At 35.9% G+C, this 25,601-nt stretch overlaps 1 protein-coding gene across 1 annotated transcript in view; it reads right to left on the bottom strand.

Annotated features, from left to right (window-relative positions):
• DNAH8 (dynein axonemal heavy chain 8) overlaps positions 1-25,601 on the bottom strand; it is a 114,004-nt gene that overhangs the window by 54,914 nt on the left and 33,489 nt on the right. Inside the window, 22 exon segments of the mRNA XM_063153346.1 lie at positions 580-826; positions 1,664-1,825; positions 2,440-2,574; positions 3,354-3,461; positions 3,562-3,648; positions 4,497-4,684; positions 6,386-6,564; positions 7,729-7,901; positions 8,844-9,068; positions 10,886-11,047; positions 11,332-11,436; positions 11,987-12,089; positions 12,235-12,398; positions 12,491-12,644; positions 13,008-13,207; positions 14,202-14,442; positions 15,633-15,770; positions 16,654-16,754; positions 17,682-17,744; positions 18,292-18,405; positions 19,391-19,495; positions 25,167-25,402. Of these exon segments, the coding sequence (XP_063009416.1) occupies positions 580-826; positions 1,664-1,825; positions 2,440-2,574; positions 3,354-3,461; positions 3,562-3,648; positions 4,497-4,684; positions 6,386-6,564; positions 7,729-7,901; positions 8,844-9,068; positions 10,886-11,047; positions 11,332-11,436; positions 11,987-12,089; positions 12,235-12,398; positions 12,491-12,644; positions 13,008-13,207; positions 14,202-14,442; positions 15,633-15,770; positions 16,654-16,754; positions 17,682-17,744; positions 18,292-18,405; positions 19,391-19,495; positions 25,167-25,402 (3,390 nt within the window).

Below are 25,601 nucleotides of genomic sequence, written 5' to 3'. Positions count from 1 at the left end.
TAAGTACCTATGTTTTAGCAATTAAATTTTAGAATTCCAGCTTCATTTTGAATATATAAATTTTCTAACAGAGAAATCGCATGCATTTCCAATGTAAGAAATTCAACTGTCTTCTAAAATTAACATCTTTTTAGGAAGGTTCCCTAGAAGAATTCCCTTTCTTTGATATATTTATTTTTTCAGATACATGTGAAACACTGTAAAAAGGAATTTCAGTATGCCAATCCTAAAATACTGGAATATAAATACAGGCAATCAATGCATGTAAACCATGACAATAACATTATTATAAAGACAGTGCCATTAGAACAAGTTAATATCATTTATGATTTATCAGCTTCCAAGTAACACATCTACATTGCAGAGCTGAAGTGGCAAAAATATTATCTTTTTTTAAAAATGTAGATATACTGAAATACTAAATCTTTAAACTTCCTTTCTTAAGAGGTGTAATCTCATCTCATCTCATATGTTCTCTATGGTTTTCCTCAAGAGGAACATGTGTGAATTCAATATACTTTTTTCAATATATCATTCAAGATACCTTTTAATGATATCAAATGAGAAGTATTTACATACCCTTTTTGGTTTTCAGTGTTTTCCTCCACAGAGTAGAAAAGATTCCATCTGTCCAGTCATTAGTTGCAGCATCTAGTTTTCCAAACATTTGAGGAGCAGTGATAGCTTTGGGGTTCATGCGCATTTCCTTATGAGGATGGCCACATTCTGTGAGTGCTCTCATCAATATAGTTATGACCATCGTTTTTCCAGACCCACTAGGTCCAAGCGTCATCAACCCATGACGTACCAGATTGGTTTCATACAACTATTAGCAACATCAAAATAAAATATTTCAATTTAAAAATCAAAATAAAAACAAATACATGCTTTAGAAAGATATTTTCTTGCACTTAGTAGTGATTAAGAGGTATTAGACATACAAGTTATATGCTTAGGATTTAATTTAGCATGCATTTGCTGAATTTTAATGTTTTGTGGAAGAGTACATATCTCCAGTTCCTAATATTTTAGCACTAAGCAAGTACACTATAAATGTTTCACAGAACTAAATCTTACCTAAACTTTTTTAAGCAGCTGAAAACAGTTTTATAAGATTTGAAAAAGGGTCTTCTGCATTATTTAAAAGGAAAAATTAATAGTACTAAAACATCAATACTACAGAAGTATGAGTAATTACTACAGTCTGAAATACCTATGCATATGAAACAAGCAGAGGGACTGCACTTCCTCCAGGACTGTGTATGGGTTTAGTTTCAGGAGAGTTCTCTACTGAATTTTATGTTTGCCATTTAATGTTAGCCTTAGGTTTGCTGTGAAAGTGTCAGTCTGCCTGTGCAAGTATGAATGAACTGAACGGCACAAAACAGTGGTAATCCTCCGGGGTGCTGAAATCTTGTAAGATGAAACATACACAGTTTCTTCCTCTGCAAGCTGAATAATAGCTTTTATCATTCCAGGATGAAGATTTACAGGCACGACAGTGCAAGTCCCTTGAACTGGTCTTCCTCAGCAAGGTGCACACACAACCTTCACTTTTTCCCCACATGCGATGTGCAGGCTCTTGGGTAAGACAGTGGTCTAGCCACAAACACATTGTTCTGACTCCTGATTGTGAAGAATGCTTTAGAAAAAAAAGTTTTACCTGAACAAGCTTAAGGTTCCATGGTGGGTGGTTAACCAATCCTGCCTCTTCAACCTGATGAGCCACTGCAGCCTGGAGCTCATCATAGGTACTGCTGTCCAACTGCAACCCCGGGAAGAGATCATTGATGAGACTCAGAAACAAAGGCTCATCTTCATCTATCTGAAACAAAAAATGTCATTAAATGTTTAAAGGATGGTTATTCAAAGAACATTTCCAAATCAAAACTAGTCTCTGTTTTAAAAGAAAAAGCAGTAATAACATATGCTTACAGACAGCTAACAGGAGAGCTTGCTACAAAAAGCAGCGCTTTGAAAATGTCATCCATAAGCCATGCAAAAGGGAAATTCAGAATTGAAGGAAATTTCTCACTGAGTAGATGCTGGAGTCAATTTATAAAATTGATTTGTAAACCACTTGCAGCATATATTGGAAAGAACATCCTATCTGGAAAGAAATCTTTAGAAGTCTGATTTAGTGGATACTCATTATTCAATTTACTTATGGTACAGTGGTCAGTTGGTGCACAAGCCAGGACACTGAAAGTCACATGCAGAGGTAAGCCTTAATATAAATCTATTTGAACCTTTGCATAATGAACGCTCTTTACAAGTCTAATAAATTCCCTATGCTGTTTAATGATAACATGAAGGTTATCATGCTTCATTTTTTAAAGTAAAGAACATTTGAGATTTTTTCTGATCTCATACAAAACCCATGAAACATCTATTAGGCATTCCTCTACATGGTGCTTAACTATTAAATTAGATTCTTACCAGCTTAGAAAGATTCATATCTCTTAACCCTCTCATGACAATACTCAATTCGCCTTCATTTGGCCTGGCTCTCTTTTGAGCTCCAAGAGTCCTCAGTACTGAAAGGATATTCCTCAGACCAAAGTCATAATGGACCTAGAGAGTGGAAGAAGGCTTATGCATCAGTAACAAATTCTCTAGCTTTATTTCATTAATATATCAAACTTTACTTGCATATTTACTTGTAAAGTGCAGTTGTCCTGCCTGGAAAAGGTAGCTAAAATAGGAATTGTTGCTGCTGTTTAGGAATTATTCTGTTCAAATAAATGAAGGATAATGAAGTTGTTTTCAGGAAGATGTGTGTATGCTACAAGGTTTTCTTTCCTAATTTAAATTTAATTGATGAAACCATTTATCATGCCATATAAAAAAAAAATATAGCTCTGAATAACAGGATTCTAAAAAACTAATAGTTCCATTCTGAGTCATGTCTTTTCAGCTAAGGCATCTTAAAGCACAGACTTCAGGTCAAGGCAATGCTATAGGGACATGAACGAGTTCAATCAAACTAAACTGTGCTTTCCAGTTTCCAATTTCCAACTACTTAGCCTAGCCCTAGATAATTGCTACAGAAAAATTACATGACTGGGATATTTTCTGTCTGATTGACATGTTTAGGCAGAGAACTTCATGCACTTGCAATTAACTAAAAAGCAACATTTTCAACAAAAAAGGTCCATATACAACTACATATTAATGAATTAATGTAGTAATTTATTCAGAAATTTTAAAGAGGTATTTTTTAAAATTACATTTAAAGTATTTCAATATTTTGTAAAAGGCATGAAAGTGATGTTTCATTAAAAAATTGATTAACCCAAAAAGTAGGAGGTTTTATGATGTAAATACAAAGAAAAAAGAATACATAACATTACCTGCTTAGTGAGCTGCTCCTCACAAAGTTTATAAAGAACAAAGAATTTCTTAGCCAAGACCACATTATCAATGAATCCATAACTTGCAAGTTTAACCCTTATAATTATCTGAAATACAAATATTTGTAGAAATTCCATTAGGTTCTCCTGAAGACAGGTCAGCAAATTGAAACACATTTTTTCCTTTCAGTTCAGTCAGGAATTATACCTGTCTATCTGGAACCATCATTGCAACACTTCTAAACTGTACTTTGAGATTTTCTGGTAGTTCTTGACGTCCAGCATATCCAGGATTCTAAATAAGAAAACATAATGCATCATTATGATTTGCAAAATAGCCTCCTTTTTATTGTTCAATAAAAATAAATGCATGTATAAATACTTAGAGCAGTTCAGAGTTAGAAGTCTTGCCTATCAATTATGTAATTTTAATCTCCCATAAAGTAATCTTGGATTGCTATCTGCCTTGGCATTAGGAAACATACACCTTAAAATTTCCTGCCCATGAGATTACAGGAAATAGTGCCATGAAGCCTCAAGAATCCTAGGGCAACAAGACAGCATACTCTGAAAGTTAATATTACGGGAGATTGAAGAATTTTTACATATCCATGTAGGTACCCATTAGTCAAGACCTGTGTCCCTGAAAAACATCTTTAACATTTTTCTTATATCTCCTTCTTTAAGTGAGTGTTCTTTTTCTCCCCGCTCTCTACAGTATCTTTCTCATTAATACTGTTAAAATACTAATGCTATTAAACTACCAATACATTAATATTATTAAAACATTCAGGAATTATTAATGCATTATTATTAGCATTATTAAAGATATGGTAGTAAAGCATATTAGTGTTTCAGTCCTCTCAGTGAGCACAGAAAATTCTGCAAGCTTGGTCAAACTTCTAGTCTGCCCAGTGAGTAGCAATACAGCAATGAAGGGACATAATTAGGAACTCTTCCTATAATATTAAAGTCAAAATGAAGGCAGGCTATTAATGAATAATCATATTATTTATGTATTGTGCACTTTAATCTAATTCTATAATAACATTATTTTATCAATAAAACCAATTCTTTTCACTGTATCACTTAACCTCTATGTAGTATAATTTGCCACTTCTTTGAAATTATTACTACACTCACCATAGTTAGGAAAATTCCAAACTCTGGATTTAAATCCACACAGTCCCCATCAGAAAAAATGAACTGCTTTTTTTTTTCTTTTCTTGCTGTTAAAATAATATAGATTTGTTGTGCTGCTACTGACAAGACAGGTAACTCAATTCGATTGAATTCATCAAAACATCCCCAAGATCCAGACTGTGCAAGACCTAAAACAGGGAAAGAAAAAAATATCATCTCTTGTCCTTCATGCATATTTGAATATCTGAATGACTTTTCCTGCAAGTAATTAAATCACATTAGTTTTATTTACTGCCCATGGTCAAGGCCCATCTTCCTCCAATCCACCTGACTGTTTCCATATCTGTCTGAATTAATATTAGTTGATTTATACACAATGCTTAAAAGTGAGCCAAGGTCTGAAAAAAATTTTTGATAATTTTGGGTATTTGGTAAATATTTTTTATAGATCATTCTGTGAATGTAGCCTTTTATTGTAGAGCACCATTCAATTATTTGCAAAAAGCTGTACTGTTAGTCTAAAAAATTAAAAATAATTGACTTAGAGCTTCAAAACATTAGTCTTAAATGTCACCGAAAAAGTCACTGTTTTGATTTTAAGTCCCCACTAAACAAGTTTCTCATAATAATACAACACATTAACAACATTCAAAGTGTGGATATGTCTGTGAAAGAAAGAGAGAAACCCAGAGAAAGAAAAAGAAATTAAAAGAGAAATCTAGAAGTACTATATTAATAAGAAGAGTACTTTTTGTACGGGATTATTTTCACAGTTGCCTAATTTCTGTTTGGAAAAGTAACATGTATGTAGTGACACCCAAGAGAATTGTTTTTCCTTTCACAATGTTTTATAAGAAAGTTTCTAACAGCATTTTTTCCCAAATGATATTAAAGTAACAGCAAGCCATGTTTTTCTTTCATGCATGCTAAAAGCTTGTTATTTAATTATGAATCATTTATGCCAGTCATTCAGGGTTTATTTGTGTTGCACAGTTAAGACTAAATCACCTTAAAGACATTCTGTCATGGATTTTGTCACTCAAAGATTTGCTAAAATTTTAATGACTTTCAAATGGGCAATATGTTTATAAACCCACAGCTTTAGCCACTTTTATGCCTCTTGCTTCCCAATACATACAATACCATAACTCTGAAAAATGAGCTGACAGAAATCCCGTGAAGTTCAAGTCCCTTAGACCAGAATAACCCCGTGCAGCAGTACAAGCTCTGTGCTGACTGCATTGCAAAGCAGTTTGAAACTGCAGAAAACGAGCTGCTGGTCCATTTAACAACTAATTAGGCATGAATCAGATCTATGCCCTTGTAGCAAGGGAAGCCAGCTGCATACTGGGCAAGAGCCTAGCCTGCAGGGTGAGGCATATCAGTGTTCACCTCCGCTCAGCACTCAGGAGGGAGCAGCGGGAGAGCCATGCTCACTTACTTTGGGGTTTCCCAGTAGGGCAGAGACATGGATAAATTGGCATGAGGGCACCCAGGGTGCTGTGATCGTGTCAGGGGCTGGAGGGAGGACAGGACACAGTGGGAGAGGTTGAGAGAACAGCATTTGTTGAGCCTGAAGAGAAAGCCTATTGCTGTTGACAGCTATATAATAGGAGGCACTGAGAAGGTGGAGTCGGGCTTGTTTCAGAGGGGCAGAGGAAGAAGAGAAGACAATGGATACGTGTTTCGATGTGGAAGACTCCAAGGTAGAGGAAGTACAAAAAGTGTGATGAGAACGATTAAAACACTTAAGCAGAGGCGTTGCAGAACGTCCATCCCTGGAGACAGCCAAAACCCTACGCAGTCAGGAACTGAGTGAGCACCCTGCTCTACCTGCACCTGCTAATGACCTGTGGAAGTCTCTTCTATCCTACAGGAAGAAATCTTACCTTTGAAAATCCTGCCCAAACCTCTGAAGTCCATTTGATCAGAGCAGTTAAAGACTACTACGTATTTCCCCAGAGCCTTTCCCATGTCTTTCGTTGTTTCTGTTTTACCAGTTCCAGCTGGTCCTGCTGGAGCTCCTCCCATGTTCATTCCCAAAGCTTGTGCTAAAGTTATATAGCACCTAAAAATACAAATTGATGTTAATCTATTAAATTATATTCAAGATATAAATGCATACATATAAAATAAAGATCAAGTTTTGCAATAGATTTTACTGCCCCTATGTTGAAATGCTACTTCTTTATAAAGCAATCCTATGGATTTCCATGCAAGAAGTTCAGAAAGGTAAAAGGCACAAAATACAACATTTAAACAGTACTTATAAAATAAAAGAACCCAACAAATCAAACAAATAAGAAAAAAAACAAACCCTGGTGTTAACAAGCTAAAAAAGCAACGCGCATCCCATAAAGATATTTCTCATTAACTTTTCTGGCAGCTATAAAGAGCACATTCTGCTGTTGCATTCTGTTATGCCATCATATTTTGCAGCATACTAACCCATATACATTTAATTATGCTACCTTTGACTAAATCCTTAAGTGTGAAAGAATAAGGATATATGTGTGGCCCCTTCCCACGCTATGTGTAAGATATAGTTACAATTCGGTATTTAAAAAGTCATAGAAGCACATATACCACACAGATATCAAAGTAAATTATTGTAGTTGGAAGTTGTTTTTATTTCTTGAGGGGATCTTTTTGCAAGTGAAATATCTCTTGGTCTTCTATTTTCTCATTTGGTTTAAAGTGATATCTCAAGAAAGGATCAAAAGGAAAAATAATTTGGACAAGGAAGGAAGCAAAGACATTCCCAAAAGGAAAAAGGAAATACAGTTCTTTGTTAAGCCACATTTGAAACAAAATGACCATTTACTTGCTTGGCTACAGAAGAAGTAAGGTGAGTGCACACAGCTTTTTCTTAGATTTTCAAAGAAGCCAGAGAATCTTTACAGAATCACTTATTACAAAATTTGAAATATTTGACTTAACCTTCTCTTCAGTATACTGCTAAACTATATGCTACTATATAACCTTAAAACCATGAATTTCTGTTATTAAATGTTCTTTTTAAACTGTGATAAAGGCAATGATAAAGGAATTAGTAAGTGTACAGAGTAGTGAGACTCTATTTTACCTTTTCTAAAAGTGTATATTAAGCATATGTATGAGAATGCTTTCAGCCCACACAGGACTTAACTCACATTGTATCTCTTTAGAGATAAATATTAAATAAACACCATATATATTAAAAGTATTCCTTATCTATAATTGCTTTTCTAACCTGTCTGTAAGAGGCGTTATAACCAGACGATCAGTGCAACCCAGAAATTCATTTTGGTAAACAAAATCAACATCTGTGATTCCTACGATGACTTGATCATAATCCTCTTTATAGTAGAATCTTGACTGCTTTAACCACTCAAAATCAGTTGGTGATCTGATGTTCATTTTTACCTTAAAAGAAAGTAGAAGTATGTGTTATAACCGAGCACTTATACTTACTGACTTTACCAACTGTGATAAAATGCTTATTTTTATGTTAGTAACGAGTGATTACTCAGATTAAAGTTCCTGTGTAAGTAAACTTATATATAATAAACATGATATAACATGTTCAGATGTATGCTAAACTGATATTTTAAAACGTCCTGACCACTTAACCAAATCGTCCCAACATCTGTGTTATCAAATAAATCCAAAACTGCTTTAGTAGGGCAGTCACTTTCCAAGTGAGAAATGCAAATAGCACACTGCTAAATCCTCCAAATACATTGCAACAAAGGGTGTGATGAGGGAAGGATGTGAATGAGGCAGAGAAGCAAATGCTGCATAATCTTAACAGCCTCTGGAAATATGTGAGGGACAGTGCTGAAGGATGCCATTCCCCAAAGAATGAAGGAACAGTAACAATTTAGCACAGTCTCAAAAGTTCAAGTGTAGGATTGCAACTATTTTAGGGGGTCTTTTGTTTGTTTGAGTTCTATGTAGTCTCCTTAGGAAGGTGCAGCCATGTGCCAACTGAGATTCTGTAAAGTCTTGAGGAAATTATTTAGTAGTTACAACACCCTCAGCAGTCTCAACTTCTTAAGTTATGCAATTAAGAGTAGTACAACTTCTTTTCAAAGAAAGGAAATACTTTGTTTTGTCTACCAAAAAAAAACTCTATAGGAAGACATGGAAAATTTAAATGTTCTAGGAAAAGTGTAAACATTTGGCAAAAATATTTGGCTGACAGAACTAATTTTATTCTATTTTAAGCAAAATTATATTATTTTTACTGTGATGAGATTATGGACATCTCTTACATATGCATACACATGTAACTGTAGCTACCACATATAAGAAAGAGTATTATGATAGAAAATGCATTTAGTTGTCAGAAATCAAAATCTATACCAAGTCATCAAAAATATCACGCTGATGCACGTGGATGGTAATAAGTGTTTCAAATTTCACTCTCTCAAACTTGGAAAGATCCAGTGTGGTCTGGCCAATCAATGTATTCAGAATATCCAGAAATCTAGCATTGGTTACGTCCATAATTTTTTTGTCATCCTTAGCATTGCGTAGAGCTTCTTCTCCATCACGTGTCCACAATATTTGAACTCCCAGTAATCCAACCTAAAAATGTAATACATGAAAAATATACAAACTAATCACTTGTTGAAGTCTAGCTGCGTGACAGAAGGCTTAGTTATAATAGGAACGATGAATTATGGTGTAGACAGTTCCAAAATATCACTACATCCAGCATGACTCTATCCCACCAGGACACTTGGCTGAATTAATGGGCTCTGCTGCACAACCTGCTGAGAACGATTTAAAAATTTTACAGAAATTTGTCACATAGTGAGATACTCTCAAACTAAGGACTAGTGTCAGTTTCCTTCTAATCCTTTAGAGGACTCCAGGAATACGTACCCAAACTGGCTCTGGGGGGAGAAGACCTTCTGACAATTTTCCATTGCCAATTTGTAACTAATTAAAGAACATTAAATTGCTGTGAATTTTCACTGAACATGGGATGGCTTGCCTTCTAACATTCTGTCATGCCCAGAGTAAAGCCTAGAGCACATTAAATTACAAGTTATTTTACTTCTAAATAAATCTAAAGAGTTATAAGATGTTGTACATAAATTACTGTTTCAGATTGGTTTTGATTTACAACACCCACAACAAAAAATGACAGACAATCTCTGCATTCTTTTATTACACACATTTTTATATTCACAAAACACCAAGCCCTAAAAGTTTTGCTAAACATCTCTTTCTACTTTTCTGGCTCCCTACAACTGTAGTTAGTTCATGGTTACAAGTTTGTGTATTGGAAGATAGCCTCATGATTCTAAATGGTGAGCTATCATAGGTAGAGACTAAAAAAGATTAATTTTAGAACCACCAATTAGTCAAAGGAAAACAAAAAATAAATAACATTATATTAGGATGTGACTATTTCATGCTATCTAAAACACCAGTTTCTGAGCCAGGAAAAAGACAGTTTTTGAAGAAAACATTTAATTTGTCAGTATTTTCCCCAACTCCTCTCTTCTGTAGCACAGCTTTTCTTTGTAAAAATTCCTTGGCCAAACCCTTCCAACACAAACAATTTTTTGAACGTAAGAACTTAGCAAGGTGTGAGAAAAGATCTTTGCAGACAGTAGTAAAGCCACATGAAAATGTCTGACATGAAACAAGACAGTCCTTATTTGTTTAAGGTAGGAAAAACTTTCAAATAAACACTGATGAGACAATACCCAATTACATAATAAATAGAGTTTTAGGAGATAATTCTATTAAATATTTAAATGCATTGATTTTTTTGAAAATAGCAACATGATAGCTAGTTTTAATATCTGCAGGATTTTTATTAAAAATTACACCCAGTACTGTACCAGTCAGCAAATTAGAGATTCAGAATTCATAGAGAATGGGAAACGGTTCAATAATTTTAGCTGAAATTTATTAATTATCAGTAAGATGGAGGATTTTCTAGGATCTTTCAACATAGCCTTGTACTATGACTGCATTATCATAGTGACAAATATATGAACTATGAGATAAATCTTATAAATTATGAGATAAATAATCATAATCATAGCTCTTACAATCTTAAATTATGAGAGAAATCAATCTGCACATGCAATTTTATTTGCAGCTGAAAGGGATAAAAAATCCATTACAGAAAATATAAGCACTACTTTATATTCACCAAGAGAACTGAAAAAACTAAATTTAAAGCAGATGGCAAGAAAAATATGATGCTATATACTGAGTATCAAAATCAAAGTGATTTAGGATTACCTTCTCCTGTCCAGATCCTTCCCCTTGTTTCCTCTATGAAAACTTGCTCATACAGGCAATCCCACGTGCTCTTTGCCTTCCACATGCCCCAGACACACCCCAGACTGCAGACACATGTACACACCTTGTATTCTTACCTGTGCTGGGAATTGATTAAGAAAATTCAACAACTGATATCCTGGGTCACTAATTTGGTAAAATGCTGCCCTAATTATGCCATGCAACGACCTCTGTTGCATTTGCAATAAAGCCTTCAACCAAATTTCTACTGGTCCTTTTGCAAGCACTGGAGTGTCCAGCTGAAAAATAATGAAAGCAAATGTATAAAATGGAACATATTTACCAACATCCTGTTCAAGAATGTGAGTTACTAGATAGTTACTAAATTCCTCTTCATGACAGCTACAGATTTTACTTCGTATCGAAGCAATTTATTTCATGAAGACATATTCTAGTTTTGTCAACAAAAATCTTGAAATATTTATTTGTAATTAACCATAATTCACCTTAATACATCTTATATGTTCATTAATAAAATTATTTGTCTATTAATGTTTCTAGAAAAAAAAAATCAGATAATTACTGAAATTTTTTCTCCTTCTCTTGAAATGACTGCCAGTATGCGATCGTAATCCTTTGGGTGAAACTCTACTTCATTTATGTTGTCAGATATGGAAGTCAGATGTGGCTGTAAGGATAATTCAGGAGTTATTCAATGTAAATATTTAGCATTAGCAAACAGAAAACTCCCCCTCAAATAAGGTTATCCTGCGAAATTCATCTGAACTTACAGAAGAATTTCTGGCCCTCCCTAGGTAGCAATTACAGAAATGGTTGTGTAGAATTTTATCTCTGTCTATTGTATTTTTACAGTTTGCAGAGATGATCTAGAGATACACTGGCTTATCTCAATGGACCTTCAGTAACAATCCAGACTAGCTGGAAGAATTTTGCAATATGCAAAGCAGGAAAGCCTCACAGGGCCCTTTTATTAGTTCAGTTGGGAAAGAAACCCCCAGCAAATCACTTGATCAAACCATGTTCTAGTGGTCTGAATTCTGAAGATTGTTTTGAATTACAGGTATCCATTTCACATTTTTTAAAATAGTTGAGAGCAAGATACCAAATTTTTTTTCAAGTAAACTTTATAAAAAGAAAATGTTTGCATCCCATTTTATTAAATGCCTCCCTTTATATTAATTCTTTTTATAAGTAGAAAAAAATCATTAAGGTCATACCTGGATTGTATGAGAATCACTTGCTTGTCCAAGAATTTCAACAAGTGCAGGATCAGAAATGAAAAAGAATCTTGGAAACAGCAGTCTTTTCTTCTCTAAATATCTTTAAAATTGAACAAGATTTTTATTAAACCATTTCAGGTTGTAATTTTTTCTATATAGGGGTGTAAGTAAGACTGAAATACATTTAATTCTTCATACAAATTATTTACAATGTAGTAAAGCAGTAAAAATCAAACAATTCATACCCTGTAAGTGATTTCTGACATACTTCCAACTGTTCATGTAAATAAGGGAGAAGTTGCTCCATAGTATCATCTCCAACACAGCAGGCAACTACATTTGAATTTTCATGAGCTCGTTGCATTATTTTTACCCACGATTTGTCAATATTCTGAAAACGCTTTGCTTCCTATATATAGAAAAACCAAAGCATAATCTGTTGAAAATTATTGCAAAGAAAGCTTTCAGTAAACAATATTAGGCAAGCATTGTAAAGTTTACCTGGGGTAACTCTTTTGCAATATCTCCTGCTACAAAAACAGCTTCAAGATAAATCCAGAGGTTCTGCACAATCAGCCATTCTTCAATTATGTGTGAAGAGCTGCTTAGTTTAGAAACCCAGCTCTGAATTTGCTTTTTAAATGCTGTATTGTATCTAAAAGTGGAGAGGAGCATAAGCTATTTAATTGTAAATAAAGCTATTTTAAAATAAATACTTAGAGTGGTGAAAAAACCACAAACCCAGAACAAACTAACTCTTGTTTCACTTAGAACAAGAACAACATTTTGGAAAGATTTTAGCAGCTTGATTATATTCAAGTATATTGAGATTAAAGTTGTCATAATTGAATATGCATTGAAATCTTACACATAAGGAGGTTTTTTATTAGGCCTTTTAAAAGTTTGTTTTATTTAAAAAATGATTTAATTCAAATTTACCGCTAATTAAGCTCAATAATAGTATTGTTGCTCTCACAGAGTATTTCTGAAAATGCCATACATGAACAATGGCAAGTACCTATTGGACATTAGAGAATCCAGAATCATTAAACTGTCCTCCATCATTATCATAATTTCTGCTGATTCAATCCCCTTCAGCAGCAACTCTCCTCTTGCTTTGAACGGTGCAAAGCTCAGATTCTGCGCAGCCCAGGTTTCAGCTACTTGTAACAGTTTGGCTTCTATATCCTTTTCCTTCATAGCAGATATGCATATATCCTGCAAAGAAAGGACCCCTTTTTAGACCCTCCAGTCTTGTGAAATGAATTTCCTAATACTGTACCTCCAGTCATAGAATATTTAAAAAAGCAGATATCACACTAATAATGTTACTCACTAAAATTACTTGTATGGACACCTGAAAAAAATCACTTTTGGAAATGGATGGATATGTATTTTCTGTGTCTTTACATGTTGTTATTTCTTTTTAAAAAAGATTTTTGATCATGATTTTTGCAAGGCTGAGGAGGGACTGTGATTAGACTCATCACCAGATGAACTCTTACCACTTTTCAGTTTATAGAATCACAGAATCTAAAGAAAGTTTAAGTTGGAAAGGTCAAGTCCAACATTCTATTCAAATCACAGCTTAATTAAAAATTAAGCAAGTCAGCTTTGAATGCTTCCATATAAATCAAGTATAGATATAATAAGTTTTTGCATATGTATTTACCATATTAAAAATTTAAACTCCACTGAGTTTTCACAAGTTCTAGGGAGTGGGTTTTTTTGAAGCTGTGTGGTTCAAAAGAATCCAGAATAATCAAAAGATTATTTCTAATAATCTAGAAAAAGTTTTAATATTAAATATTCTTAAGAAGTCCTCATCTAAAATTTCTGATTTACCTGCAGAACTATAAAGCAACAACAGAGGTAAAAAATTAAGTGACTATGACCATTTAAGGTCTTATTTGAGGATTTTTTCCTGCTTAAAAAGAGCTAAGAAAATCATAAAAAATAATGGCAGGAGGAATGTGAGTAGATTATCTACAAATAAGGGTCTAAAGATTCCAGCTGCTACCTCTACATTTTCTTACATAGGTAAGAACTTCTAAACAAAACACAGACTGTTTTAAACCAGTGTGGTCTCATTGAAAGTCAAGGACTTTAATGAAGTAATTATTTTTAAAGAGAGTAACCATTCTATAACCAATGACATTATTTTTGCTCACAATAGAAAAGGAGCAAGGAGGGTAAAAACATATGTACCTACCTCAAGATCTTCTTTATTTTCAAGAATTGGTGCTTCCATGATGTTTCGAAGGCAAAAGGTCTCAGATTCTACATCAAATGTATGTCCTGTTGTTTCAGAAATACGATCCCAGTGTCTCTGCTTCATTGCTTTGTCAGACATCATTTCCAGCAAAGAACAACACTCAATAAAATCCTCAATTCTTTTCTTGAGATCAGAAAATGCTTGCCAGTGGTGGAGGCCTTTAGGTAGTCTACGACACCTGCGGTTCAATTAAAGAGATACAGTAGTAAATTTCCCTTTTGTCAAAATTACAATTGTTTAAACAAGAGTTTAAATAAGGAGATATGAAGTGGACTGTATTAAGGTCAACATTTCCTATGTCAACTAGCCTACCTGTTCAGGAAAAACTAATGCAAATGCCCTATTTAAAAATCATAGTATTTAATATTCTCAAACACTGATATTTTCCCTGCAAGTAATGGAAATAAAAAATACTGTAATTTCTGTTAAAACATAATTATCTCTTGCTTATCATCAGAAACTCTTTATTGGAAAAGAAAAATAAAAGAAAAATATTGGTTAAATTAGTTGAATTTCACATATTAAATCATTGTACAAATATAATATTTACTTCAATTTAACAGACATGGCACTTACTAACACATCAATTTGGAGACAGACATGAAAATGAAATGAACATGACTGTCTCCTCCACTTTTGGTTTGCATATTTCTAGTGTGGAAAAAACCCTGATAACAGTTAAATAAACATCCACCTCTTTGACCACACTTTTAAAGAGCCAACACACCAAGAACTGAGCAGGTGACCTACCACAGGAATACCCTACTGCAAATGGGAACGTACATCCTTATTGGGAAAAACAATAAATCCTTGGTTTTGCATCCTTTATCACTTATTTCTCTACCTCCTACTGATGTGATTTAATATTCACAGTAATCACGAGGTATGCAGCAGCATAGCAGTGTGTGGCCTAGAGCTATGTCACTGCTGGGTGGTTGTCAGTATGTTCATGTTGGTTAACTCCCCGCTTGATGTCAAACTGGATGTTTAACACCTGCCTGCCCTTCTCTGAGGGTGAAAGAATTTTGTGCCTATTATTATTGGATGCAAAACTTAAAATCAATGGGCTAATCATCCCCGTTGAAGAACTTAGCTTTTACAAATAAAGTTTCAGTCCTCCTAACCTTTTGGCTGGTCTAGCTAATGAGACTGGCACTTTGACTGATCTTATGCCCTTCACTTATCAAAGCTACAGGTAAAAGGCTGCTTCACTACAAGTATGGTGTTAATTCGTTCCTTCTTGAATAATCTTATTGTTCTCAACAAACCTTATTCATGGAGGTTTTGATAAATACATAAATGGCTTTGCTGAACTCACCTAAATCTTAATGCACTTAACATCTGTTACTATTAATACGCCAAACATACCTGGCTTGATAATCTGTAAGTTCATTAGTGATTTTTTCAATATCTATCTCTGTCCAAAGTATGTCATAGTAACCATCAATAGTGCTTATTACAGTATCATATAATCCATACAATTTCTGAAGCAAGCCTAACTCCTTCCTGGAAAAAAAGAAGCAATTATGCCAATAATTTCAATCAGCTTTCTGGATACCTCACAGTATTTAAATACATGATATAGGAAATAATAATACAAAAAATAGGGGTAGACAATTAGAGTCTTTTTTTTAATGTAGAAAAGAATACTTCATCAAAAAATATCCACAAAAAAGGGCAGATGGTTGGTGCTAAGGACCTAACATCCACACTGAACATATTTGGAGGAAGTTTTGGTTTTCCCTAGTTCTCAAAACCCCCATTAGTCCAAAAGAAACCTAGGTTATATACCCTGAGCTGGCTCTGCAGTGCAAAGCAGAGCATGGCAGGTGGAAAAAAACTGACAAATTGCTTAGGTGCACTCTCTGAATGTGAACTAAAACTCTGATCTAAAAACAGGCAGAAACAGTGAGATCTGGGGTGAATCATCATCAAACTATTGAAATGGTGGGAACAAAAACTTGATCATCATTTGTACAACTGCTCGAAAAATTCATACTTTCAAATTCAGTTAAATTCTTCTTATATCACAATAGAATGATCTTTCCTTACATTTCTTCTTCACTTTCTACCATATCTTAATATATATTTTTTAAAATTTATATTTATGTCTAGAAAAGGGCATATTGCTCCTTTATATAGTATTTCTACACAGTAAAATCATCTGGTATCATTCTATTGCAATAATAGATAAATATTTTTTTCAAAATTAACAAACTCAACATTAACAAATTAGAATTAACAAATTAATTAGAACTATATAAATTTTATTTGTTTATTTATTTATTTATTCAAGGCAATGGAAAACTTGCATATTGTAATATTTCTGCCTTTGGTGTAAGCCTAAGACTTTCTAACATACTTATGACAATGATATTTGCACAGTTACCTGACTCTATATAAAATGTCATACTCTGTGACAGGCAATCCAAACAACCGTTCACCAGATGAGTACGTGATAAACTTTCTCCACAGCTCATCAAAGTTAGCCTGATTGTGTTTCATACAGACAAAATGAAAATACAAGTCTTTTAATTTTAACTTAAAATTGTCTAAAATAAAATCATTAAACTGTTTCAAACTTTTATTAAGTCTATTAGAAGTATATGTAAAATATCTGAAAATATTTTTGATCTAAACCTGTGTATAGCTTGAAGAAAAACACCAGAGTGCAAAATAACACAATTACTTTCAAAGTCTAACTGCTGTCCAAAAGAATATGATCACCACAGAAAAATGGAAAGAAGAATGATTTTCACAACTAGTATCCAAAAGTACAGAGCATTCTCTTGGCAAAATAAGAAACACAGCAAATTTAACCAGAATCACTCAATTTTCAATACATATTAGAGATGCATTACAAGTGTTAAGTACCTTCTCTTATTCACTCAGTTCTTTTTACAAACTAAGAATTTACTTTATACAATCTATACAATATTTTAGATTGACAAAAGTACTATTTAAGTTACTATAACTTGCAGAAAAAAGAAGCAGGATTAAAATGAGAGAAAATACTGCTCCTGGACCTATGAATTAAGGTTCATAACAAGCAAATAACAAGTTGAAAGACAAATATCTAATGAAAAATGTGATCTTTAAAGATTACAAAATTGGCTCGTGATTTCTTTGTAACCTGGCTTATTTTCGGCCATTATCAAGGTGTCACAATTGACTCTTGCCTATTTTTCTGCTTTTATTACTCCAAATTGATAATTTCTCCTCACAAAATATGAAGAGTGAAGAAAGGTTACAGATCATTCAATCAATCCTTCCACATTAAGGAAAACATTGTGTGAGAGTAACTATAGATAACATAATATTATAAGGAACATCCAAATTATAATTTGGTAAACTTGTTCTGATAAACAAGAACAGATTTAATTAATTAGCTGCAAATTCAACAGTTTACTTCCTTACCTGAAAGATCTGCTGCCTCTTACTGGCTTCCTGAGGTGGAATGTTTGGAACCATAGGCCCTTCCTATCAAATAGGCAATTAACAAAAATGGAATAATAATTCTCAAAATGCCTGAAGGCCACTCTATATTTACAGACCATTACAGAATACATTTTTTTATTAGTCAAACTTGAATCAAGTCATATAACTTGGTAATTCAATACTTACAATGGTAAATATAAGAAGACGTAACTTCTATGGAATTGAAAATCCCTTACCTTAATTAAAATTAGTAAGATTAGACTCTAACTTTTCATACTTCCTTATTTTGCTGAAAATAACAAAACCAGGACAGTGATCCTTTTTAATGCTGATGTGTGTGCAAAGATGCCACAACATGAACTACAGTTTCTAAATTAATTTGTAATTTATAATCGCAATTTCATTACAAGTTGCATCACCAGTGCTTCTTTTCTTTCTTTATAGAGTTGTGTGTATTTCTTCATACTGAAAAGTTGGACCTACAGTGATGACTGCTTAGCAACCATGGCATCCAACATCAGTAGCTGAGCAGAATAAAATTCTGGCACCTGCAAATCCTGCAAACCAAAATAATACTAAATTCATTTACCTTTTCATAAGCTGTTTCAAATTGTGCCACGTCATCCTGAAAACATTCAACTGCTTCTAGCAACTCTTTCTTAAACTTGGGCTGAACTTCAACCAACTCATCTTGCACTACAATCTGACATGGAAAAGATTAAAATAAAAGTTATTTCTGTAAGAATCAGTAACAGATATTTGAGTTAGATATAAATCAAAATTATGAATAAAACATCTCAAATTTTTGAACAAAAGTTAATTATTTGAAGCTAAATACCTTTTTTTCCCCTTTATGGCGCTATATTCAATTTTTGAGAGGAAAGGTGAGGGATAAACCAAACCACCTCAACCAAAAACCATAACAAAATCTTGCATTGGAATTTACATAAGGGAATGTATTTCATTACAAGGGGGTGGTGGAACGAGATCCTATTATCTTTCTTTCCTCCCTCCAAAAAACCTCAAACCACAAGCTAACAGAGTCATCTTTCTCATACAGGGGTCAGCCTTTTCTTTAACAAATTTCTCTTTCTTTGATCAAAATTTTGAGAGAAATAACCAAGAGCTACACAAAAATGTAAAATGTACTCTTGAGTCCTTTCCTGAGTGATTAATCTGTGGAAGAGGATGTAACTTAATAAATTCAAAAAAATATCTACATATTTCCATCTAAACACCTTCATTACATAACGTACTCAATAAACACAGAATTTTGGGGGTATATAAGACTGTTCTAAATCACAAAGGTGAAAGTACAACCACCCTTTAAGGGTAAGGGTACCGGCAGAGTACGCACTTCTTCGAAAACTGTAACTTAAGGGTAATAAACTCCCTGATCTGACAAAAATTACACAAAAACTGGAAATGAAGGAGAGCAGACACAGCATTTTCTTGAAGGTTTTATACATATATCTAAAAGCTACAATAATGTTTAAATATCAAAGTTATCTATAAAAATGAAATCAGAAAATGAACCCACTAATAGTAGATTAAGACACTACTGCACAACTGTTATCAAGAGTGAGACGTCAGGGAGGATGGACAATTAGTCTCACACTCTCATTTATGACCTGAAGAAATTCACATGTTTTCCACAAATGGAAAATAACATAATTTTATGTACTTACAGCTTGGGCTTTTAATTTATTAAAATCATATCTCATTGTATCAACACCATCTGATTCCTCTTTTGTAATTTCCACATGAAATGCATTTAAAATGGCATAGGCTTCCTAGATGAAAAAAAAACAAACAAACCTAACTCAGGAATATATTATAAGTTTGTTTGAGGAAACATAGATCAAATTTGTAAGAAACATTTCAAAGAAAATCTGTTCTTATATTTTAGGCATAACTGTTTTGGTGGGGGTTTTTTTCTAATAAGGATGAGGAATTAAGAACTAGGGAGCAACAGCAAAAACTATTTCTTCAAAGATGTCTTGGATGAAATACTAGGAAAACATACAAACATCATAGATTTAATATCAGAAAATATAAAATTTTATCATGTCAATAGTATTTTATTTCGCATTCCACCTGAATGCAGATTTTGATGAATTTTCCCTAAATCTGAATAACTGTGCACGTTAAGTTACACATCTATAAATATTTTGCCATATCATCTATAAAACCTTTTTTGCTAAGGTTGCCGAACTGTCAAATATATGGATACATATTGGTAATGGAATGAACCTTTCTTATAATTTGTTCTCATCTGCAATTTATTTGCTTACCTTCTGCTTTATGATCCTCCTCCTGCACAAACTGCATTATTTAAAAATAAGTTCATTTTCAGATTTTACTTGTCATTTGCCAGACTCACTCCAGTATGTCCATGTCTGTCTTGTAAGGGGAAGCCCAGCACTGGACACAGCACTCCAGCTAATATCCCAGAGCAGAGGGAATCATATCCCTCAACTGCTGGCAACACAGCTTGTAAAAGGCCCAGGAGACCCTTAAACCCCTTTGTTGCAAGGGCACTTTTCTAGCTGATGTTCACTTTGGTGTATTTTCCAAAAAGGAGCTTAGTTCTTTTACTGCAAAGATTTTTACCCAGATTGCACTGGTGTCTGGGGTTATTCATCTCCTCAAGAAAAAGGATGTAAGGGTGACTTGCTAACATGACTAACCCTACTGACATTGACAGAACTCATTATAGTAATCTAGGAAGGAAATAAATGCTTACAAGTTATGTGAAATATAAGTTGTTTGGGAAAGTTCATTATCTTAATTATTCATCTTAAAGTGGCAGAAGCTCGATGATGATGATGATGATGATAATAATAATAAACAAAATGTTAATACTTCATCTTTGTTCATATCTTTTATTCATTTACACACTTTGCATTATTTCCTACTCATGTAAAACCTAACAAGTAGACAGTGCTGGACACAGTTCCTCTTGCTTGCTGTATTTAACACTATGAGTATGATTTTCATATCCTGAAGACAGATTAATAACATTCAGTAGATGTGAATATTACTTTAAATGTCTACATTATTGTTCAGGTTCTTCTATTTGATGTAAGGCCGACTTTCTAACATACTTGATACACATTTAAGAAGGCAGCTGTATTTCCACAGTTTACCTCTACATCATTTAATTAATTAATTTGTTCTATTAGCTGACTGTTTCAGACTGTGATAGTAAATACCAAGTACTTATAATGACCTTGTTTTAGCTTCTTTCAGCTTCTTTCTTATAGAAAAAACTAAAAGAGTGTTGTCAGTTTTTAACAGCGTACCATGATGTGTGGTTTCATAAATATTCTCTGGCTATATTTCAAGGAGTTAGATGATCAAGATGTTTGTTTACACACACAGAAAAAGTAAGAGGATTAAGGCTAATGAAAAGCAAAAGGGAGCATAGTGCTCCCTCGTCTTGTGTTCTCATGTGGGATCTCAGCACCTCAGGATGAGGGTGCAGAGTGACCGAGACCACCCTTGGGGGGCTCGGGAGTCCTGGAATGTTGCCAGAAGTGTCTGGTGACAGGACTTTGATCCTACACAGGAGATGACACCTGTATGAGGACTGGGAGGATTTCACTGGGGTGAATGGTGAAGGGATAAGTTAATTAAGGTGTAGAACACAGGGTTTAGGATTTCTGTACAGGGGGGTCTAAAGAAGTAAGATGGAGGAATTGGGGCGTGTCCTGTCCTCCTTCTTCTTCTTCTTGGCCTCCATCTTCTGTGGTGATGGTGGCACTTTGGGATTGGTCTTTACTAAAAGTACACCGGTTAATAAGAGTAGAAGGTATTGGAGAAAAATCATAAATATTGTACACGCAACTTTAGGTATAAAGATAAGTGACCGCCCCGGAGGCTGGGGAGTGTGCCCATGGCTGACTGCTGTGCAGACCTCTGTCGGGCTGAAAGAAAATCTTTTAGATAAACAATTAATAAACACTGAGACCGAAACAAGATCAGAAGTCTCTCCTCGTCCTTTGAAGCGCGGGCTGTCCAAGGCCACTCTGGGCCTTTCCAGGCCACCTAAACAGCCGAGAAACCGAGCAAGTGGCATCCCTGAGCTATCTCCGGACATAAAACAGCCGGGAAGAGAAACCGACAACCAGCAGACATAAATCAACCATAAAACAGAAGAGAAAAATGAAACCGACATCTGGCGTTCCCTGCTTGGGCTACTCCCCACCAAACCTTTCGGGGGGGGGTCAGCCCTGAAGAGCTGAAGCTCAAGAGCTGAAGAGCAAAGAGGGCAACTCCAATTTAGGACGAGTTCTCAGGAGAGCACTGATAGCTCCTGAGGAGAGAAGCCTGAAGAAAAAAGAAAAAGAAGAAGAGAAAGAAAAACAGCCAGAGGAGTCTGCAAAAAACAGCAGTCACTGAGAATTACATCTCTCAGCTTCTACCGAAGACAGTTCGTGGCAGAGCAGCCCGGATCGGAACCGGAAGGCGCCTCCGGATCCTCCTCCTGTGACCTGCTGGACAGAGACGGGAGGCTTCGGACAGCTCTGACGACAGATTCGGTGAGAAGGTCAAAATATAAGAACATAATTGCACACACTCTCCCAAGAACAACGGGAAATTTTGTCCGCCTTACAAGGCGTGGCTCAAACACACACAGAAGCGATCCCAAAGAAAGAATTAAAACAGTTATTGTTGTGGGCAAGGCTTAATTACCCACTTGCCGAAACATGCCTGCTATTGGAAGTGGGGTTTTGGCAGGAAATCAATAGGCACTGATATTTCTTAACGACAAAAAAGACGAGACAGCGTTAAAGCTGCTCTCGTCGGCAAGGGTATTGCTGGAAAAGCATACCGGTTCAGTCGAAAAGACTGGGAGAGCATCCTCAACAGAAGGGTGGGGGAGCAAGGCTCCCGGAAAAAGAAAAAAAAAGAAAAGCATACCGGTTCAGTCGAAAAGACTGGGAAAGCAACGAAAAGTTGCTCTGCATCCTCAGCAGAAGGGTGGGGGAGCAAAGCTCCGGGAAAAAAAATTATCACTGGCCCTAAGAAGCCAGGGGGAAAGGGCTCTCGAAGAAAGAGAGCAAGAAATAATATTAAAGCCCCGGTCCCAAAACCCAGAAACCCCAGGAAACTCCTAAAGCGTCCTGAAACTCCGGAGAGTACAGGGGAGTCAGGATCGGAGGGGGGGGTGAAGGGGGGAGAGAAGGAATCGGGGGGGGCGCTTCCTCGCGGGGGCACGGCGCGCGGTAGCAGCGGAGCAGGCGGGGAGCGCGGGTGAAGAGATACCGGGAGACACGAGTCCCGGTGCGGCTTTTGTCAGCACGGCGCCGGGGGGTGGCGGCCGCTCCGGAGATGCGCGCGGCGGGCAGAACTCGCAAAAACCCGCGGACAAATTCGGCTCGAATTGCGGGGCGGAGCGGGCCCGGGTGCCGGCGGGGGGCGGGCCGTACACACCGGCGGGAGGAATGGACACAGAGACAGAGTCAGGGGCAGACCGAGGGAGGAGACCTGGGAGGTGGAACAAAGGGGGGAGAGTGACGTTAGCCCAGGAGAGACGGGGAGAGGCTCGGAAAGCACGCATGCGCAGAGTAGAGCGCGGGCGGGGGCGGGCCCGTGACGTCTCGGGCGAGGAGGGGCCGTGCTCGGGTTCCTATGTCCCAGCGGCTCCACACCCTCTTCAGACTTGGTACCTCTGGTTATAACCCTCGGAGTCCCAGTCCCTTCCCTTCAAGGGAGACGTTCTGATGTCCAAGCTCCATTTCCAGCTGAATTAAAAGCCAGGCAGACACGGTCTCAAACGAGATCACGAACACGGCAGTTGACAGGACGAGGGGCAGTCCAGCTCATGCTGTTGTCCGACCTGGGGAGGCCGGTGACAGCGCCACCTAGAGGGGGGCAAGGCTTTCGCTTGTGTCTCCACAGAGCGAGATCTGACGTGGGTGTCGGTACGACACGTGAAACTATTTCGAGTGCGAGAACATGAAAACGCGGATCCGAGAAACAAGATCCAAGAAACAAAAAGACGAGTACTCAGACAGGAGTCGAGACTCAGATGGCACAAGACGACTTGGAAGAGAAATAAAAAGAAACTAAGGACTTTGGGGGGAATTCTCTGTTAAGGTCCTGAAAAGAAAAGCGAAACAATAATTTCAAGCAGAAGCGAAGTAATGAGTTTAATGATGCTTGTGTGCATCATTCTTTCATTCATTGCAGTAAGCAATGGGGGTAATATACCTATTAGTCAGCAAAAGCAGAATGTATGGTAGAGTTCTTTGACATCTCTCCCATTTGGAGAGGAATTTTAAGGGTAGAGTTCTATGTTTTAATAATTCTACTAGTCCTCATACTTGTTATCCCATGCATATTTGCATGTTTAAAACACGCTATGAATCGGACAGCAAAAGAAGTTTTCCTAGTGCAAACAGAAGGGGGAGATGTGGGATCTCAGCACCTCAGGATGAGGGTGCAGAGCGACCAAGACCACCCTTGGGGGGCTCGGGAGTCCTGGAATGTTGCCAGAAGTGTCTGGTGACAGGACTTTGATCCTACACAGGAGATGACACCTGTATGAGGACTGGGAGGATTTCACTGGGGTGAATGGTGAAGGGATAAGTTAATTAGAGTGTAAAACACAGGGTTTAGGATTTCTGTACAGGGGGGTCTAAAGAAGTAAGATGGAGGAATTGGGGCGTGTCCTGTCCTCCTTCTTCTTCTTCTTGGCCTCCATCTTCTGTGGTGATGGTGGCACTTTGGGATTGGTCTTTACTAAAAGTACACCGGTTAATAAGAGTAGAAGGTATTGGAGAAAAATCATAAATATTGTACACGCAACTTTAGGTATAAAGATAAGTGACCGCCCCGGAGGCTGGGGAGTGTGCCCATGGCTGACTGCTGTGCAGACCTCTGTCGGGCTGAAAGAAAATCTTTTAGATAAACAATTAATAAACACTGAGACCGAAACAAGATCAGAAGTCTCTCCTCGTCCTTTGAAGCGCGGGCTGTCCAAGGCCACTCTGGGCCTTTCCAGGCCACCTAAACAGCCGAGAAACCGAGCAAGTGGCATCCCTGAGCTATCTCCGGACATAAAACAGCCGGGAAGAGAAACCGACAACCAGCAGACATAAATCAACCATAAAACAGAAGAGAAAGAGAAAAATTAAACTCCGACATTCTCATCTCCTTATTTCTGCATGTTGTCTCCTAGATTGTTTCTATATTATAATTTGAGAAATAATTTTTTATGTTTTGTATCAATACAGATCCTATCAAATGATCTGATTCATAATATATATTCATATGTATATTAATCATTTATTATATAAAAAAACAAAAAAAAATTGTTTCCCATCTTCAGCCTAGTTCTTTCAAGACAATGTTCAAAGTTTATCTTGTCCTGTGACACTTATTATATATATATATTATTATTAATAATAATAACAATAAAATTTTTCCAATATAACAAATTAGAAGTCATCTTACTTCAATAGGTCCCATAGAGAAGTCTATATCTGCTCTCCTTTCTTGAATGGTAGCTAAAGCTTCCATTGCTAATCTGACATCATCTAAGTCAAGCAGAGGTCGAGCCAATTTGTTTAGGTAATCACTTATGAACGTGGTTATGTCTAGCAATTTCGCTTTATATTCCACATTTAAATAACGACAGAGGACCATCTTCCAGGAATTGGCTTCAATTGCTAAAGCTTTCTTCAGTGGTTCTGATTTTAAAAAACAATAATAAAAAAAAATTACTCAATTTAAATTCTATTTTTATTCTTTAAAAAGCCCACATCATCACATATGGTTCTTTACCAGCAGTTAGAAAACAGCAGACAAGCAATTCCATTACAGCATTTTAAAAGTTTCAAAATAAATTCAACTATAACTAAATATATTTCTGTTGTTTTATTGTATATT

Source organism: Melospiza melodia, chromosome 3, assembly GCF_035770615.1.
Source record: "Melospiza melodia melodia isolate bMelMel2 chromosome 3, bMelMel2.pri, whole genome shotgun sequence".
NCBI lineage: Eukaryota > Metazoa > Chordata > Aves > Passeriformes > Passerellidae > Melospiza > Melospiza melodia.
The sequence above is the reverse complement of the archived record's forward strand: the minus strand, read 5'-3'. Positions and strand labels throughout refer to the sequence as shown.